Source organism: Sander vitreus, chromosome 8 (genome assembly GCF_031162955.1).
Source record: "Sander vitreus isolate 19-12246 chromosome 8, sanVit1, whole genome shotgun sequence".
NCBI classification, from domain to species: Eukaryota; Metazoa; Chordata; class Actinopteri; order Perciformes; family Percidae; genus Sander; species Sander vitreus.
Genome location: NC_135862.1, coordinates 31,690,440 through 31,711,496, shown reverse-complemented (window position 1 = coordinate 31,711,496; position 21,057 = coordinate 31,690,440). Strand labels below are relative to the sequence as shown.

The 21,057-nt window shown below is 42.5% G+C and overlaps 1 protein-coding gene across 5 annotated transcripts in view; it reads right to left on the bottom strand.

Moving 5' to 3' along the window:
- Positions 1-3,722: 3,722 nt before the first annotated feature.
- siah1 (siah E3 ubiquitin protein ligase 1) overlaps positions 3,723-21,057 on the bottom strand; it is a 36,541-nt gene continuing 19,206 nt past the window's right edge. For 4 of the 5 annotated variants that reach the window (XM_078257833.1, XM_078257832.1, XM_078257834.1 and 1 more), the window contains 4 exons: positions 13,578-13,634; positions 8,668-8,849; positions 6,573-6,869; positions 3,724-4,377 (listed from right to left, as the gene is read on the bottom strand). In XM_078257833.1, coding sequence (XP_078113959.1) covers positions 4,006-4,377; positions 6,573-6,869; positions 8,668-8,849; positions 13,578-13,587 — 861 coding nt within the window. In that variant the 5' untranslated portion in view covers positions 13,588-13,634 and the 3' untranslated portion in view covers positions 3,724-4,005. Of the gene's footprint in view, positions 4,378-6,572; positions 6,870-8,667; positions 8,850-8,992; positions 9,847-13,577; positions 13,635-21,057 lie in introns of those variants that run through there. The other variant, XM_078257836.1, reaches the window with a different exon arrangement.

Here is a 21,057-nt window from a genome sequence, read left to right as displayed (position 1 = left end):
TCTCAGAAGTGAATTTAGTAATGAAATAGTAGACGAACAATGTACAACATTAGTGTCTGAAAGATAAGACCTGCTGTCTCCACTGTGTGTGTATGTGCTTCGCACAACCAATCAGCGCGCAGCTCATCTAAATATTCATGAGCATACCATATTTGGAAGAAAAGCTCTCGTTCCAAATAGGACCATTCCACAGGGTAGCATTAGGGCCCATAGAACAGCACCCGGGCCATTTTCAGCCCAACCAATGTTACATACCCTATTAGGAGACCTTAAGGAACAGTGTGAAATACCCTATATAATCAGTCTATCACCCCTTTAAAGATTTTATTTTTGACCTACAAGGTCTTTTGCAGGCAAAACGGGCTTTGTTTACTGATTCTTGTCCTTCCCCTGTACCGGTTGTGTGCACATTATCCACCTTCCACTAGTAAAATATTGTACGTTTGTACTCCTACCAGATTCTACCTATTTCTTCAGGTACTTTAATCCCACATCCATTACAGTTTCAATCATTTGAAATAAGAGCATTTCATTGCGCTTCAAAACGTCCTTCCCGACATGAAAACAGCTTGACAAAACAATCTTACCTCGAGCTCCATGGCACGCAGGATGCATTATGGGGCTTTTGATCACATTACATGGTCTTCAGCAGCAGTTTGCCCAGCTGTCATGGAAATTAACTTTAAAAACATCTACAATCCCAGGACAACTGGACAAGTACGATTTGCCGAGAACGCTCACGTGATATGATCGAAAGCCAGAAACAACACTAAATAGACCTTGAGGCGAGATTGTTTTTTCATTGACATTTCGTATCTTGAATGAGCAGGCTTGACAACCAGAGCGCTCGAGGGACTCTAAGGAAACTATCTCATATAAATATTTAAATAAGTGCCCTGTAGAGTTTTCTTGTAAACAAAGTTCTCAACCAAATGGATTGTATATCATGAGGTCCAACAGATGTGTCCTTCCTCAAAAAAGCATTTGCAAAGCTGATTTTTATTTTTTAAACATTGCCTTGTGTGCATCTAAAGGATGAGAACTTTCTTGCAGTCTTCTTCGCTCGATGGTGTTTTAAGTCCCCCCACGTCGACTTCAAGGCACCTAACCATTGCCTAATCCCAAGGGGCTAAGCGAGCGTCCACAAAGCGTAGCTCCTATGGAGCCATTTTGTTGCTATCAAGCCATCACCTGCCGTTAGCATTCCATTGACTACCATTCATTTTGACGTCACTTTGACAACGAATAACTTTACAGCTGAAGCGTTTAAAGACATTGATCCTTTGTTCATTTCTAAAGAAACACGACAATGCATAAAAGCGACCTTCCGTCGCATAGTAGAGGACAAACCGTACAGTACAGGAGAAGCTCACAGGCAGTTTCGACTTACAGTAGCTAGTTTAATTACTGTTAACTAACATTTTTGTTAGCAATAATTAGCCTGTGCCTATTGTTATCTCCTTACATGTACCTACGCTCTCTGTCTCTGCAAGATTCAGAGTGATTGAGATTTCTCTTGGCACAGCTACTAGAACACTTTCAACAACTTTCAGACAGGTTGCTCACGTCACATCTACGTTGGAGGCTGCGCAGTAACGCTCAGCCATCACCGGAAAAGTGCTTCTAATTCACTTCACTGGTCTCCGTAGAAAACAATGGTGTCACTTTGTCCACTTCAACTGTCTATGCCTAATCCTAGTGCCTTCCAGGCAGCGCTGCCTGGAAGACGACATTGGGGGCTTAAAACACCATCTTCTTCACTGCCTTTGCAAGTGCATTGGTACATTTTGCACATTACTGCCACCAATTGTCAATTAGTGGGATATTTTGAAACCCGCAGCAGAATAAGAATCGTGCCCATTATGTGCAGGTGCAATCTCATGCGGGGTACAAACAAAACAGGGACCCACTCAAAACACATTGCTCAATAACGCCACTAGTGGCCAAAAACTCCACAGGATACATTTAGGTATACAGACAAATACATTGGCACTCATTAGTACTGGATTAAAAAGACGCAGCCATAATCAGGATCTGAGGCCTACAATAAAAGAAGAAAAGGCACCAGGTATGAAAAAGATAGATTTATTTAATGACAAATTAAAACAGAAAAAGTCAAGGAGTTGAGGGGGAGCAGCAACATTACTGAGACTCCACATGAAGAGAAAGGGAGAGATGATTGGCTTGACCTCCCTCCCTCCTCATAGACGACAAAAAGAAAGGACTTGTCCACACAAACAAGAGGACGGAGAGACAAATAGATGAGTGAAAACAATCAAACTTCGGGGAAAACACAAACCTTCAGAAGAACACCACAACTTGCTTTTTAACTACAAACACTGAAGTTTAGCCACAAGTTTTACAACTGCCTTTTAATTTTTTTGTTTTTAAAAGTCATTACAAAAAATGATAATTATGATAATCTCCATTTAATAATAACAATAGCAACATTGTAACGGTAGAAACTGTCCCTCATTCCTGGTTGGGTGATCAGTCAATCAGTGGTTGAGGCCGACACTGGCAGACAGAAGAAAGGAAAAGAGAGCGGAGAGAGAAGGGAGAAAGTGAGCAGGCTTTTTGCCACATGTCCATCTCGCCTGCACACACACATACATACATACATACATACACACACACACACATATATATATGAGGAGTTCTTTCCTCATACAAAAAAAAAAAAGACACCTAAAATAATAAAAAGGCTTTAAAAACAGACTTAAACACAACCACAAAAGAAAACTGACTCAACTGAAATGCAGTGTTTTTTTCCTCGTTCGGAAAACCAAAAAAATAAAAAACAGAACCCTCTAATCCTCGGTCCAAAATGCTCCGACACGCACTCGACTCGCCCACTATTACACCTGCACACGCGGCCTGTAATGCAAGGAACAGGTGTGAGAACTCCACTGTTGTGCCCCCTCCCATGAAAATAATAACAATACAAACAAAAACAAAAATCCCAGGGCCTTCCTAAATTCATACAGTATGAGAGCAGAGTCTGTTCGATATAACTATGAACGTCTATTTTCAGAGCGTCCGAAGCACAATCTTTAGCCTTGGGTGGACCGATGTGGGCCCGGAAGCAAACCAGATGAGCCTGTACGGATGTTCTGTAGACAGGACGCCACCCGGGTGTCTATGGTTATGGCTGCTACTGCCATCCGTGCGTGCGGGCGACGGTTCCAGTCCCAGCCATCGATCGCTACGTCAGTCAAGGGTGAAGATAAATACCCAAATCTGCCATAAGGAACTCTTGTGGGCTCTGGGTTCCAGTCTGAGCTAGCCAATACACAATGACGCCCAACCGTGGTGCGTCCCAGCCACGGCTGTGAACCGTTCAATCCAGGAGGTTTGGGGGAGGAGGAGGAGAGCGAGCTAGCTGGCTGGACCTGACCGAAAGTCCATGTTGAAATTTTTGTAGTCTTGCTCAGTGTGTAGCTGTCAGCGCGTAGGGCCTGCTCCGTGGCGACCGGCCTCCAGTGGCTCTGAGTGACGGGCGGAAGGCTGTAGTGTCTGAAATGTCCGACGATCGAGGGAATGAAAAGAAAGAAAGACACTAAAAAAAAATAAATAAGAGGAGTGGTGGGAAATCACTTGGAGAGACGAGAGTTGACTGAACAACTTTGCCGTGTTTTATGACCAAGAGGGCAAGACAGCATGTTTGTTTATATATATATATATATATATATATATATATATATATATATATATATATATATATATATATAAATAAACACATTGTGTGTGTTTAGAAGTCTATAGCCATCACTACACAGTTATGTTCTTGGGTTTATTCATTCCTCCACTCATCCATCCATCCATCCATCCATCCATCCCCCTGGGGCTCCACGGCTGCCCGATCAGACAGTCCAGTTCCACGTCTCAAGGGGTGAGGCAGAGAGGGGGGCGGGGAGGCGCTGTGAGGTCACAACGGATTTGACCCACTTAAAAAAATGCCCCCTGACCACCTGTAACTTTTTGACCCTCTTTTCTTCAAAGTTCCTAGCACATGGAGATGGTGACGTTGATGCCCAGGTTGCCGTTTTCGGCGAACAGCTGTGCGATGGATGTGTCGAACACGAGGCAGTCGCTGTTCATGATGGCCGTGGCGATGCCCTCGTGGATGGAGCGCGGCGTGGCCTCCCAGGTAAGGCGGCGCCGGTGCCCGTTGAGCTCCAGCCGGTAGGCGAAGTTCTCCGCCTGCTTGCGCGTGCCGATGAGCTGCACGATGGCAAAGAACTGCTGGTGGCCGTCGTACTTCTCCTGCTTCTCCAGCACCAGCATGAAGTGGAAGCCGAAACACGACTGCATCATCACCCAGTCCACGGCGCCCGGCAGGTTGATGTCCGTGGCCAGGAACACAATGTCCTCCCCCTGGACAGAGACACACGCAGGTCAAAAAGGTTCAGTCTGCATTCATTAAGGCTACAATTAACTTAGGAATGGTATATCTAAAAAAAACTAATTTGTATACTCTTGAAAACGATGTCTCAGAGAGAGAGAGAGAGAGAGAGAGAGAGAGAGAGAGAGAGAGAGAGAGAGAGAGAGAGAGAGAGACTTGTTCAATTGTATTTGTCTGTTCAAAAATATAAACTATAAATCTACAAAAAAAAAAAAAGTCAGGCGACAGTCGAAACAGTCGGCGACATTAAAGAACGGCTTGTGTATCGCTAAGGCCACAGAGTCAAAATTAAATGATTTATTAAAAATGGAATAACAATAACTTATTTCACCAGTAAATTCCTGTTAAACGACAAAAACGACCACTGGATGGGTATTTCACAACAACTCTGAATGCCACACGAGGCTGGCAAGGCGAATTTCAAGTGAACGCAACATCTGTTGTTTTTCAGACAACGGCAGCTACAGACTGTTGGAATCCTCTCCAGTGAAATACAGACACTTTTACACCGGTTAGCTGTCGGCATTTTAACCGCGTTTACTCCAGCTGCTAGCTAACGGTAGGCTAACGTTAGCTGCTGTCAGGTGTAGTGTTGACTAGCGTCCCGTGCGGCGATGTTGCAGTTCCCTCCAACGTCCGTTTTTGGAGCATCAGAGAGAAGCGTAGGCATTTAAGTGGCACCTAAATAACTGAAATCTGCGTTGCTATTCGGACCGGTAGAGAAGCCCCCCCCCAAAATAAAAACTCTTCGGATCTACACGATTCACGTGGATGACATTTTCTGCCAAAAAGCGACTAGTTTGCAGGTTTTTTTTCTGAATTTACCAGACTGTTATTATATATTATATATTGCTTATGTCGATAAGCCATTGCTTATCAATATAAGCAATGGCCCGATGACCCGGGGCCAGTAAAAACGTATGTCGGGCTAGTTGATCATCATCAGCAAACGTCATACAGAGTGGCGCGAAGCGTGTTTATGTTAGTTAACATTTCACATTTTCACCTCAGGTAATTTATAACCAGTTCATTTGGATACAAGCGTTGCATTTTGGAAGATAGACGGGATTCTGAACAGCGATGCCCGTGCTATTGCACTCACACTCACAGCAGGGCCGAGGTGTGTGCGTTACTTCATGCCTGCAAAATGCCAGCATCTTATAAATTCCTCACTTTGTAGTTTGTAGTGACACATTCATAGTCTCCCTGCCAGCGCTGAGACAACCCTGATGGCATAATCAGTTATTTTCTCTGTGTGGACAAAAGCTCCTTCAGACCCTCAGAAGACGTACACCGTTTTCACAGGCTGAGTACTCCCTACGACAACTAAACCGACTTTACGTGTAAAGCCGTTATTGAAAATTGGAAACGACGGCAGAAGCATTTTGTAGCGCCTGAGTTTGGACCTACTGAAAAGGGAAACCACAAACCATTAGCTAAATTGATCAAAAACATCAACATAAATTTGGAATATGATCAGCTGTATTTTTATGAGACCAGTCTCTAGGACTAACAGGGTAGCCTGGGAAAACCCTGATGATCTTCCAGTAAATTTGAGATTTGCTCTGCAAGTCCGTCTGGCCAAGAGCCCATTTAAGCCCACTTCCAATTTTTCCAAATCGAGGCACCAATCACAACCGTTGAGGCGGGCTTTATACGATGACGATAGCGCAGCGACGCCAAGCAGCTTTTGGTTTACATTTAACATGATGGCCACTGAAGCGCAGCAACCCGTTGATGCCGCTGTCGCTGCTACGTCACCCGGATCGTTGGTCTGATTGGTTGAAGGACTATCCAACTGCGCCAAGAGGCATTTAAGCGGCGTCTGTTGGAAATGAGCTGTGAATGAACCTTCCCCAGACCCACTCTCAGTTACAACTGAGAAGGGTCTGGTGTCAACCAGGCTACTAACAGGGTACCACAAACAACAGAAAGCATGTCCCAGTATGGCAGCTAGGAGACCGGTCCAGGAGGAAATGCTAAATTCACTCAGGCTTTTCCTCGAAGGATTCATTCCTTAAAATCACCTAAAATGCAAAACGTGAATAAAATGGAGATTCTTCCTCCTGTGTCCCAACAGACTCCCATTTGCTGTGACAAATGTCACTCTCCCCCCCCCCCACGCGTAGTTTATAAAAGAAGCCGAGGAGACGGGTCGGTGTCTGACCTGCAGTGTGGTGATGGACTTATGCTGGTGCATCAGATGAGGCATGACGGCGTCCAGGGAGCCCTGCCACTTGCAGGAGGCGCCGGGGCAGGGGCAGGAGTATGGCCGAAACTCGCACAGCTCTTCGTGCTCCGTCTTGTCGGTGTGAGGCAGCGTGACTTCGCAGCCCGATGAGGCGTACTTGCAGGGGAAGAGGACAGAGTTGGCCACCTTCTCCATGGCCAGGTTCCTGATGGAGCCCAGGGGGCCTCGGCAGGTGGGACAGCAGGTGAGCTTGGGCCGGCAGTTGGAGCATACCTGGGAAGGGACACATGAAAACAAGTTAGCGTTTATCCTCCGCGAGATCTTAAGAGAACGTTCTGAAATGTCCTCATGGGCCCAAGCACCCACGGTTTGTTTTCATAATCGCTCTCATTGTATTCTGGTTGGCCAATTATACTTTTCTCAATATACTATAATAATAATTTTCTTTCTAGTGCCAGCAGTTTGAAGTAAAACTTACATTTGAGCCTGTAACTTGGAACATTTTCCTTGACTCTCGGTCAATCAGTGCATTCATTTGGCAGCCATCATGAGCTGTTACAACCTGCAGCCTATGCCAAAGGAAGCATCTTTAGGGATGACTATTACTGATTCGCCCACTCATGATCAAAACTGTTCAGCAGACATTGACATACCTGTATTCAAAAATCAGACTACCTTTTTGGGACTCTACCCCTTGAACCCTTGCACATATTTAAAAAAAAAAAAAGATTTTAATTTTTAAACCTAAAACAATATTTTAGGTAAGACAGTCAAACATAGTGGTTAAAAAAAAAAAAAAAAAATAGAGTGAAATGGTTACTATTTATTAGTTGAGAGCACCATGTCAAGGCTATATTAAAATATAAATGGATGTGTTATAATAGGAATAAATACAAATGAATATTATTTTAAGGTTAAGTCAAGCAATCGGTAGTGATGGCCAAATAAAGCTTCGTGAACCATTTTCTTTTTTTTTGAGCTCACTAGATGGTGCTCTCTGTTCAAAGAAAAAAGGTTAAAGGAATGGCAATTCAGTGTGTTTTCAACCTTTTGTTGAGAGAGCGCCATCTAGTGGGCTCAGAAAAAGGAGAAACTGGTTCACGAAGCTTCATTTGGCCATCACTAGCAATCGGCTTAATTTGACCAATTACTTATTATTAACACTGATTTCTGAAGGTCCTCCTGAATGAATATTGACCATGATTAGATTCATAACATTGGAATTCAGTATCTTGTCATTTATTTACTCCAACGGGACAGAATTTACCTTCAACTCAAATGCTTATAACTGCTGTCATGATGATGTACGACTGAACCGCAGACCTTACTAAAATGCTAATTTGCACACTTTATATATTTGTGCATAGCACAAACACACTGGTAGCTATAGCACTGAAAACCGTGTCATGCAGGTTCTCACTGAGCTTGAATGCAGTCCAATAGACTATTTTTGGTCTTCAAAAACCATGGTAACACGGGAAACTGTGCTATACACGACTATTAAGGGTATAGTGACTATTAAAGCAACACTAGTAAAGCCTGACTTGAGGGACCGTCCATGAGGGAATGTTGATTACTTTACACCAAGGCGTCCAAACTTGTGGCCCACGGGCCAAGTTTGGCCCGTGCTCCCTTTGTTTTGGCCCGCCATGGCATTTGACCTGCTCATGCTTATTCTCCTCTTAATTTGAAAGTGCTGTAAAAACCTTACTGTAAATGAGTACAAAATGTACATTTTCTGCAGCTGAACAGTACTTAATCTCAAATGTACAGCAATGTAAAGCTCAGTGCTGGTTAATTAAATTACATACATAAGTTTTATTCATGAAGATTTACAAGATTTATAGTATTCTCCAACATCGGCATTTATTTTTGGCCCGTGGCCTTCCATCCAGATACATTTTGGCCCTTCATTTGAAAGAATTTGGGCACCTCTGCTTTACACATTCAACTTTATGCAGTATGTGTACAGCACATTTACCTTAAAATGTAATGCAAGTGAGACACTCGACAGGACTGTAAAACGTACAACAACCGGCTCTGCTTACTTTCCATGCTGGTCAGTACATACCAGGTGTCCAGACTGGCACTGCAGGATGGGGGGTAGGACATAGTCGAAACAGACCGGGCACTCAAACAGGCTGGCCAGGTCGCTGTTGGAGGCAGTGGTGCCTGACAGGGTGGGCACGCGCTGGGAGGGGGGGCACTTGGAGGTTCCTGTGGGCAGCGCGGTGGCAGTCTGGCGACTCATTTCTGATAAAGGGAGAGGGCCATGATAAAAGTGTTCTGACATGATAAAGAGACTGACAACATGGGGCTGGCATGTGTGATATGACATCAAATCTTATTTGTAATTCCATGCAAAAAAACAAACAATAATAATAATTTCTTTATACCTTGTTTTTACCTTGGTGAATAAATACTGTATTGTAGAAATGTTTACTAGCTCATTCTAGTTGTAACCATTTCTGGTGTCAATTTGGTTTTTGTTTTGTCATCAGGTGAACAAGCTTTCATCATCATCGTCATCGCCATCATCATCACCATCATCATCATCATCATCAGGTGCAAGATTGCCATTTCAATGTGGCCCTCAAACAAATCTTGTGCTGCATGAAATATAACTTTCCTCCTCCTTGTTTGCCTTCACCAGTTGCACTATTCAGTTCACATGATGACATGCAGGTACTTGCTAATCTAACCTCGTGAGTGGCACTCGCTTCGCTTTGTAGCTCTGTGCAATAGATGCAGAGCCACATTCCACTGTGTGTGGGCCATATACTGCATGTTTAGCCATCAACAATAACACACACATCTGAATAAAGTATCCAATCTCTGTGATCAAATGTGTATTGTGACAGTTTTACTACGCATGTCATGGATTCCATAAGTGTATAAATGTAAACTCAAATGTCATACAATCCCAAACTGCTTTACAGAAGCATCCAGTGTGGTTACCCACTTGTCTCAAACTCTGTAGACTAGTCATCCTACCACACCTCCACATTTGTCTAACTGCTGTACAACAGTGCTTCAAACCAATTTGACTGTTCTTTTGGGAGTTTAGACACTGGTAACTGCAGGCATTTGGATTTCATTTGGACTCTTAAGGGGGTATATACCATCTCTCTATGCTACTATACTGTATGAGGATTGAGCACAGAACATGTCAGTATCCTCTCTGGCTGTCTCTTTATGGTCTTAACCTACCATGTGCAACATGACTATTATTGTCCCAGCAACAAGTCAGAGCTCTGCAGACTTTCTAAGTAAAATAAATAAAAATATATATATATATATAAAAAAATAAAGAACCACAAGACACTAAAGTGAATTCAGATGTGGTGTGTGGAGCTGCTGTTTCCTATCGTGCTGAGCAGTTGCCTTGGTAACAGGTTTGTGGTTAAGTATGGGATGGCCTGTGAAGCAGAGAAAAGGAGAGGGTAGAGAGGAGGACAGTAAAAATGATGGGCACTATGTGTTCAGGGGGAAAGAAGGAGAGTTACTGGAGACAAAGGAAAGCAGGGAGTGAGGAAGAGACGATAAACAGGGGGGGGGGGGGGGGAACGAGACAGCAAAGTTTAGAATCATGCAGGGAAAGTACATCAGCGGTGGACAGAAAGACCTTAAAACCCCCCCCCCCCCAAAAAAAAAAAAAAAAATTCAGTTTCAGTGTTCCTAATAATAGGAACACTGAAAAATAAATGAGGATGGGTTAAGAGGACACCGGAGGAGGATTGAAAAATGTGCAAATAAGCAAAGAGTGGACACAGCAGTGTGGGTGTGGAGATAAAAAGGGAGGGAAGGACAGGAGGATAAAGGGGATGTTTCACAAGTCAGGTCTTTTCTGAGCAGTACTACTCCCCCTACTCCGCTACCTGGCATAGTTCATCCTTTTTATAGCCCTACCCACAGACAGATGCAGCACACAGACCCAGAACAGAGAGGAGAACATGTGGAGAGAAGAGAGGATAGTATGTGTGGGAGGTGAAGACAAAAAGAAGAGAACCGGGTGGTGAGACAGCGCAGCAATATGTACAGACAGTACAACAGCTGGGAAATTAACACCCACCAGCAAAATCCTGCCAAAGCTTTAGTAATGGCGGCTCAATTTGCCTAACCTAGTGGCTAATTTAACAATGTGTAGGTGTTGACTGAAAGAATTCTGCTGGAATCTGGGGACATCATAGGTGGTCTTTGCATGCGTTTCAGGATCTTTGTGGTTAATGCAGCATTCAAGTCCTACTTTTTTTCTTTTGACCTTTTTGAGGATTCAATGTTGACTACTTCTAGGATTAGCACTTAACCATTAAAAAGAAATCTTACTTGTAATAGTTCTAGTACTCCTACAAAGGAGGCATTTTTAAAATTGTGATTTTCTGTTGACATCTTTGACCACTCCCAGAACGTTTCTGGTTGGTGAATACCAAATGTGATGCTTTTATCTACGTCATCACTACTTGCATAAGCTTCCCTTTTACGTCTAGCTTGGTAGCTGGCAGCACTGCCAGCAGGCAGACCACTTCTGTAAGTGCATCTGTTAGGGTAAAGCCTCTCTGCACGCACACATGCCAACTGCAGTGGTACAAACTGGACCTAATGAGAGACAGTATTAGCTAGCTGTAACTGTGTCTGCCGGCTTGTAAACACATCTGCTGTGGTGGAGATAATGCCTTAGCAGCTATTTATAGAACGTCTTAGCTAGCTAGCATGCTAGCAGCAGCCCTGCAGTAGCAGCAGGACCACATTATCCCAGGACATTCAGCTAGGCCAAGGCTAGGGTCACAGTCAGCTAGCATGCACGATTGAAATAACTAACACAGAGTAGCTTCATACAGGCAGTCACTAACCAGACAAATGCAGTTTGAAGACAATGCAATTCACCCTTAAAATGCTTCACATAGGGGTGATTTTATACGGTCTCTTTTTATACCGTCTCTTTAAGTATAATACCGTTTAGTAACATGGGCTAACAAGGTGCAGCACCGTACATTTTACAATTAGAGCAGGTCATTTCACAGTTTTTGAATTGGTCTGAAACTTGTCTTTCGACTGCCGCTTCTTAATCACGTTACCCGTCTGATAAATGTTTTAGACACACTGCTGTTTACACTTGTCTTTCAAGTTCCAGTGATTTCTCTGAATGGGTTCCACACGTGGATGTATACGTTTTAGCCAGGTGGTCCATTCATGTGTTCATGCAGTGCTTCCGGGAAGTCGTCCCACATTCCGCACATGACTCCGCACTGGTGCAGTTGTTGGCTGAATCTTATGAGACAATGCGGTTATTTGTGCTGGAATTTTCCGCATTAAAAAAAGGTACTGGATTTGCGGGGATCGATTTTTCAAAAAATATGTAAAAGAAATTATGCATAATCCAGCACTGAAATTCAGGCCCCGAGTAATCCTAAATATTTCTAAATATATGGTATTTATATAAAAATAACTACAACTGACCCATGGCAGCATTAAATATGTTGTGAATGTCCATGTGTGTATGTTAGGAAAATGATGTTAATGATTACTTGCTATATTTTGAAAAAGTCCTTGTGCTAAAACAGAACTAGTCATTTTTGTAAGAGTGGAGGCTTACTGCCAGCGGTGTGTGTCTGCGTGAAACACTGCAGTGCCATCTTTATGAAATGTGCGACCGCTTGAAATGACAAGTGTGAGTGGAGCTCAGAGAGAAATGTGTCAATCTGCCAAGCTGGACTGGCTGGATCCAAAATACTTGCATACTTAATTGTAACAAAAAGATACATTCCCTCTTTAAATTGGTGAAAGGAGCCTAGAAACGATAAATGGCTTACAGTTAATACAACTTGAAAAAACTGCTGCTCAGTCAGCAGAATTACTGTATGGCTAAACACACTTCACTGAAATAGAACACCACTGGACCTCAACCAGGAGGCCAGGAAATGGGGGGGTAAGTGTTGTAGTCTGAGTTGAGAAACGTTTGAGCTGCCACACCCAGTCCTGGTAGGAGTGAAGTAACGTATTGTTTTAAATGTATTGTAATTCCACTATGAGGATTTCATCTGTTTAGAGGTTATATTATGATATCAACTTAAAATTTGAATTCTGACGAGATCGTCAGTCACTGATTATCACTGGTGCACAGCAATGTTTGAAAAAGCCAGCTCAGTTGCGATTGATGTGATTAACGCATTGCTTCTGATTGGCTGAGCTATGGACACACTTTTGGGATTTGGGCACGCCACCAACAGCAGAACTGGTGATAGTATAATGGCTGTAAGAACAATATAAACATGTTCCATTCACTTTAAGGAAACGTTAAATAGTTTTGTTAGCGGTTTAACCTTATATTTAAACATTACTACTAACCCTAATCCTAAATCTTGCCTGGCTAACATTACCTACAATAGCTAGTAAAGCTACATCAAGTAGCAACAAGCCCAGCTAAAGAGAGCCAGTGGGGGGGGATAAACATAGTATCACTTTTTCAGTTGGCACACTGGGAGCTAAGAAGTGACCATAACAATAAAATGGACAGAAAGATCATTGAACTGTTGTAACACTGAAATGGTGATTGTAGTAAGTTGTCATGGTAACAACACGCATAAGTGTGGCCGTAAACACACAGCTCGGGAGACATCCTCCGGAGCAGTGGGGAGTAAAGAGGACAGTCAGACCCAGCGGCAGCAGGTCAGTGGACTGCAATATAACGATAAAAGGGAAAGGATTGAGCATAAACTATTCTGTGAGTGTTCTATTCATCTAACAAAAAAGCAAATTGGAGAGGCTGGTAGCAGACAGAAACATGTTGCACACCTCTCTCTGTGTTGGCGAAAGAGTAAATGGCGCTACATGTTGCCCAAATGGAGCAAACTTGTGTCACAAATTTGTCAACAGAAAAAGCAGCTGGAACCATTTTCATTAAATACAGTATATAATATAACAGTAGACGGACAGGGAGACAGACGAAGAGGGTGGAAAAGACACCAACAAACAAATACCAACCTTCGTCCATAAGATTTCCAAATAAGGCTTTCGTCTTCTCTTGAAATGTTGGGACCTCTGAAAAAGAGGAAAAAGAAAAACACAAGGTAAACCACATGACTTTGGGGACAGAGCTAGAAAGTACTGTGTGAGAATCATACCAACTAAATCACACCACAACAGTACACCTGCAATAACCACGCGACAGCGAGTAAAATACTCAGTGAATGAAGATGTTAATTTACCACAGAGTGATGGCCTGGTTCTGTTGTTTCTGACAGTGGGTATTACACATGCCCCAAGTCAGTTCACATATGAAGCAGATCAGATTTACACAATGACACAGTCTAATGTTTATGGTAACCATCTCTGCTGTGCCAACAGGCTATAAGAGACCAGTAAAAAGGCACTGCCCATCTTGTGCACTTCCATAGACTATGCAAAGCTCATTCAAGGCATTTAAGGCACTTACTGCACTGCTAATGCAATGTACATTAGACTAGACGTTTGAAAGCATTCCTAATGTGCCGTCTGTTGGCTCCACACTGGCTCCTATGCGGCCAGTGCATCACTTTCCAGAAGTGATCGAACAGCTGGCTGAACGCCGTTTCCTACGCCGATATTAATGTGATTTTAACTAACTTACTATCAGAACTAAGATGTTATAAAAAAATAATCTCTAGAATCTTGGCCCTACTGCGCATTTTCAGGTGTTTCTGGTGGAGCAGCAAGCCCACCTGCTGAGCCCTGTAAATAAGCACGAGTAACGAGTGAATTTTAAATCCTAAAATACAAACTAGTTTGCCGTCTCTTTCCCATGGATCTGACACCTGATGGGCTATGCTTCTTTCGGACTTCTGTAAATTGAATAATTAGCCGCTGTAATATCGGCGATACAAAATAGACGTTACAAAAATAGAAGTGATCGCCCAACCCTAGTTGATATGCTCACTTCTGACCACATAGCTGCCATCAGCCCAAGAAGATATACAATACACTAAGGACTGGAGCATATCTGTCATTTAAATAGAAACTTTATAAAGCAGTGTTAATTAGCTACGTTTTAGCAAAATACCCATCACCACTTTTGCAGCCACTGAAACCATAGCAACCTAGTATACCAGTCATTATTTTATGTGAAAAATACACCTACACTACTTCAACAACCGTGACAGAGCCCTGAAATACCTGTAATGAGATACGAGATCACTTCTGAAGTGGTAAACACAATCATGATACTTCTAAATTCACAATTTGGCCCTGGTTTCAAATGCACACGTAGTCCACAGTATAAGATCACCGTTACAAGGTTTCGACATTTTGGACACAATTAAAAACAGGTCAGTGTGTACACCATAAACAGAAAGAGATCACCAGCTTCCACTCTCCACTTGCAACACTGTTTCTTAAAAAAACACCACAGCAGGCATACCTAGCAGACAGAACGTTTATATTCTAAACAGTGTGTACCTGCAGGTCTTCTTTAGTCAATATGTTGAAAAACAGAAAAGATAACAGGGCATTCCTTTAAGAAGCACTGTGACATTCCCTCAGTTATTAAGAGTCACACAAATAGACAAATCATGTGACCGAGGCAGTGATGTAAACAATACACAATTTATAAACCTATACTTGTTTTACACAATGACAGGGCATCCTCATAGAAAGACGTAGAGAGTTTCCAATTTAGGAACATTAAAAAAAAAGGCATCTTTGCCATGTAGATGGATTAATCCAACTTCAGCAGATTATAGGGGTGGTACGGTTCATGAAAAAACATCTGAAACGCTCGGTTCGGAGCGTGTGCGTGCGTCGCACGGTACGTCAGCACACCGTTAATGTGCACTAACCACTTACTGCCGTAGTGCCCACTTTCAACACCTATGTTAAAACACTTACTGGAAACGACGAGGGGAATGAGCGTGACGAACGCAACACATGGCAGCTGATTGGACGAACGCGTCACGTGGTTCTTGCTGCTCCCGAATTTCAAAACGGACTCTAATGGCGTCTCGTTCTGAATACGATCTCGTATTTTACGAAAATAGTTCCCCGAAACGCGTTTCTGACAACATTTTAAGCGAGAAATAGGCCATACAGTTGCTGAATCTGTCTGTGATTTTTTGATCGACAAAGGTCAGTTTAAAAGATTTGTCAGATTTTGAGAGGCGCCGAGCCGAGCGCCCCTCGGGAGTGTGGAGTGCTGCAGGTCACGTCACATGCAGAAATGTCAAGTGGGAGAGAAAAGGAATTCTGTGAACCGTACCACCCCTAGCAGATTATTCACTGATTTATGCACCACAAATGGTAAACAAATGCCAAACGTGTTGCAACAGACAGACAGACAGACAGACATAAATAAAAGTCAATCTTCCAGTGGTTCAAGTTGCATTATAACGTAGTGTGTTTTTAAGGAGAAACATATTTGCTTTATCCATGTTGAATCCAATATAAACACAATGGCTTGAAGCAGCTTTAGTACAATATTTTTACACATCGCAAAAACTGTGTGCCATGTCAATAAAATCTAGTTTGAGCTAAAAGCTATAGTGCACGACTATTTTATATTAATGAACACCTGTTACAGTCAAGCAAATGCCAAGTGAGTTGAGACAATGCTAATTAAGCCTATCAGTTCCACAACACTCTCTGTATTTCTCAGTATGGCTATGTTCAGAAAGATGGTGTAGTCCGGCGACATCTGTGCGCAGAAACTCTTTACGTCACTGTTGAGAACGAACAACAGCAGCGTTCTGCTTTGCAACGCTTGCAGAGACGTTTTTTTAAAACTTTAAACAAAAAAATAAAATACGCAGTGTCCGTCGTCGAATCACAAACAAATTTAATTATAACTCATTTATCGTTACAGGTAAAATGTGCAATTAATCATGATTTTGATTTCAGGTCATATCGTGCAGCCCTACTCGTCAAAACAAATAGTGCGTGTGTTTTGAGCGTCGTGAGTTCCTCTCTTTCTGGCTCGCTCATCTCTCAGTACTTCCCACACTGGGTGTTAGATACTTAGTAGATACTCCTAAGCCTACCTTTTCAGTGGAAGTTTAAAATCACCTTTGATAGGAATGTTGTTTCGGTGTTCAAATAAGCACCATTCAAATAAAAAGTTACTGAACTAAAATAAAAACAGCAGATTGTGGTTTCTGTATTTATTACTAAAGCATTCATCAGCAATACAGTCAAAATGGGGATTTAAGGTGTGCGCCCCTACATTTTCAGCCTGTGCCCCTAAAATCTTTTAGTTAGCGGCTACAGTGCTCCAAGTAAAAAAAACAACAAAAAACAAGTTAGACTGGAGCCCTGTACAGTGCACAGCTGTTTGGGTGTCTATATTTTGTTTTGTGCATTTGAAGAGTTTCTCCATTCTCAGAGGAGATAGCGCTGCATTCTTTCAGGGTTTACAGGGTATAAATTAGCCTAGCGGCTAGCGGGCTTTTCCCATTGACATGTATAAAATGGACCAACAGATCCCGTTGCTCTGGACGGAGACCAGTGAAGGCCATTAGAAGCACTTTTCCGGTGAGCGCGGAGCGTTACTGCGCAGCCTCCAACCGAGAGAAGACGTAAATGTGGATGGGGGGGGGGGGGAGATGGCTTGTTAGCATCAAAATGGCGCCACAGGAGCTACGCGTTCCGAGGAGAAGCTTACCCCCTTGGCTTTTCCTCTGCTCTTAGCTTAATCCCGACTGAACACCATGGTGAATTTCAGCCTGCATGCACGTGTTTTCAGCCTAACATTGTTCAAACAGATCCGTTAATATTGGTAGCAAGGAGAAGAGAGAAAGACAGCAAAAAGACTTTCATACTGAGCTAAAAATGGAACACTGCGCTGCAACACGTGTCTTTCGGTTTAATTAAAAAAGTGGTTTACGGATTTTTGTTTTTATTCTACAGCAGGGGTCAGCAACTGGCGGACTCTGGACAAAAACCGGATGGCGAGAGGCTTCCATCCGGACCGCGAAGCCTTCCGACACAACTGGGAAATATATATAAATTATGCATATTTATCTAGTCATTAAAAAGGAAATTTCAACAGGCTGAACAAGGTCAGCTCTGTAGACCCGTATAGGTCCTGTGACCGCCTGCAACCGTTTGTTTCCGTTAGGAGTTCTGCGGTGTGCCCTGGGTGTGCCTCATTTGCACGGAATCTGTTGCAATAGTCAAAAGTGGAAATATCAAAACGCCACTATATGAAACTAGACACACTTTGAGGCAACTTACCCACAGTAGTCTGAGGTGAGGACGTGGAAAATCAATGAGCTCAAAGCCTATATTTGAGCGATCTACACAAGTCCTGCCTCACTATCTCACAGTGCAACACGGGGCATGCATGTTCGCTGAGAATGCAGCGGATTTTAGGACAACATAAAAATCTCTTTAGCTATGGAGAAATGGTAAAAGGAGTGCATGTATTATTAGTGACAATGCCCAGCTTTTGGTTTATGTGAGATTTTATAATGCAGAGAGGAAATAGTTTTGAGGACAACCTAGGTGTCACAGCTCTTACAACACCTACCAAAGGGGAAGACATCAGGCCATAAAAGAAATGTTGACGCAGAGAGGGATCAGTCTGAAAAATGACCATGTGTCTGATCTCATGGATCTGATTTGTGATTTATTTTTTTATTTTTTTAACCAAAGAAGTTTGTGCTTCTATCTTTAAGCAAATATTATGCTCAGGGGAGCCTAAAAGAGCACTTTATTTAGTTTTCCTTTGAGGAGGTTTTATTTTTTTGGACTGAAAGAAATATTTACAAAAGCAAATTTAGATATGTTTATGGCACTTTGTTTTTCATTTCATCAGCCTGTTTGAGTTTATTAATGATTTTAGCATTTTACCAAAAAGCTTTAACAAAAGCAGCCTGAAAGACAGAATAGAGCAGTGTTCTATCCTTTTGTTAAGGTCCTCCCCAAAACATAAAACTGAGAACATTGTGGGCTGCATTGTTAAAATAAAAATGATGAATAAACTGATTCCTTTAGTATTTGTAGGTATGGAATTGTTTGGACGTCAGCAGGGGCGGAGGGTTGACTTACTGGACCTCTTGCAATTTAAGTTGAATACCCCTGTTCTACAGTATTGAAAAACAAAAACAAAAAAACTAATGCGAATCCCAAAATTGAAAACCTAATACCAACACAATGAACAAATATCCAAATACTGACTATTCGGGTCTAGCCATAGTAATCGGTAACACCGATGTCACAAGTAAGGCTGCAACTAATGATTATTTTCAGTGACTACGCTTACACACATTCAGTTTACATGTAGCCGTGCAAAATAAGTTTTTTTCTAAGTTTTCCAGCAGTGGTGGACTTGTTGGACCGTGCGAACACAGCCTCCCTCTTTCATTCCTTCAACCAACTTCTTGAAAAGGTTGACGTAGTGATGTGTGCACATATCCAAACACCTGTTGATATCCAAGTCTTTGATAATGTTTAAAAGTAGCTGTAGTGTTTCTCCTTCTTATCGGTTCTGCAGCCCTGCATAATGTTGGCTGGTTGGTTTGTGTACAGCAACCATAGCAACCCACAGAGCTGACCGTGAGCCGTAAACAGGCAAGAGGCCGTAAACTGGGCGGAAACTGCGGTAAAAACCCAGATTGAGACGCATATTCTGAATAGGCTGTATACATGTCCAAAGAATGCCTCTAAAAACCGGAATAATACCGGAATATCCCACGTCTTTATCGGAAAATGCTATATTTCGGAAATAGGCCTTATTCGGAATACCAAACCCGTATCAAATTCGGAATAATAGTGGAATATTGGTGTTCCTGTAAACATACTCAGCAGGGCTCCAGACTAACCTTTTGCCTTGGTTGCACTGGTGCGCCTAACATTTTTATTTAGGTGCACCATCACAAAATTTAGGTGCACCCAAATTTTTTCTCGCGTCGCCATTAGCGCTCAATGGCGATATACAGCTCTGTATGTTACTAACGCCAATTTTCACAATTCTCTCTCTCTCAGACAAGAGAGACGACGCCCGGATAGCTCAGTTGGTAAATATAGAAGTTTGATTCCGACCTGCGGCCCTTTCCTGCATGTTATTCCCCCCGCTCTCGCCCCTTTCATGTCTTCAGCTTTCCCATCAGCTTTTAAATTAAAAAAAAAAACAGACCGAAAGACATAGGGAGACAGAGGGAGAGAGGGGGAGTGTGATGGACTGAAGCGCATGTTACTCACAGAGTGACGGCTGACTCATTATGAATGGGTCCAGCACGGGTCGAATGCACTTTGGCGGGTCAGCGGCGTTACACACGTCTTGTGTAGGCTATGAAATGTCTGTATCGTCACTGCGCTGCATTTTTATGAACTATGATATTCTGGCCATGGGTCACATCTCTCGCCCAGGTCCAGCAGGCTCTGTCTCACACACTATTAGGCTACTCAACGAACTGAAGTTAGTTGCATCTAATAACTTTTGTGTTTTTTGCCGTGGCGGCCGCAATAACATAGTTACCACCGGAAACACTGGTACCAATACAGGTTTCCCTCTCATACTTAACAATATACTGCTGTGTTAACAAAACTGTAGACAAATGTCAGCAGTTTGGACCGGGGGCGCTGTATCTCTCCATGTTGCAATGGGGCGGGGCTGCAGGGAGGAGAGATCCAAACACAGGAACGGCTTTACAGAAGGAATGGGTCACGTAACGCAACATTAAACCATATCGATATAAACGACTCGGATGCGAGGACGTTAGGTGCACCGGTGCGACCTAGGAAAAATCTTAGTCGCACCCTTACAAATTTTGGTCGCACTCTAGAGCCCTGCTCAGTGTTGATTAATCTGTCGTTTAGTCAATTAGTTGTTTGGTCTATAAAATGTCAGAAAATTCACCGTTTCCCAAAATCCAAGATGACGTCCAAAAATGCCTTGTTTTTTCGACAACTCAAAGATATTCAGTTTACTGTCGTACAGGAGTGAAGAAACTAGAAAATATTCACATTTAAGAAGCTGGAATCAAATAATTTTTCCTTTCTTAAAAAAAAATGACAAACCGATTTATCAATTATCAAAATAGTTGGTGAGTTATTAAATAGTTGACAACAGCTCTAGTCACAAGTCTATTAACTGGTGGGAAAATGTCCTCACCATGGCATCCCTAGCCTGCAGCAAGCGTCAAATTGCCTTAGACATATATATATATATATATATATATATATATATATATATATATATATATATATACACACACACATACATACATATACACACACAGACATACAGATGCCTTTAGCACTACACACAGATGAAGAATTGATACAAAAAAGGAAAAAATATTTCCTGAGACAGCTAATTCTACACTGAAGCCAAGGATAGTGAGAAATAAAACTAAAAAGAAAAACAAAAAGGGAGAGAAACCAACAGCAAGTAAGGAAGGGTAGCATACAACTGAGGGAAAAGATAAGCTACAGTAAAGAGGATATGGAAGAAGACAGGAGACAGATGAACAGAGCACGAGCAGAGGGGGAGAAA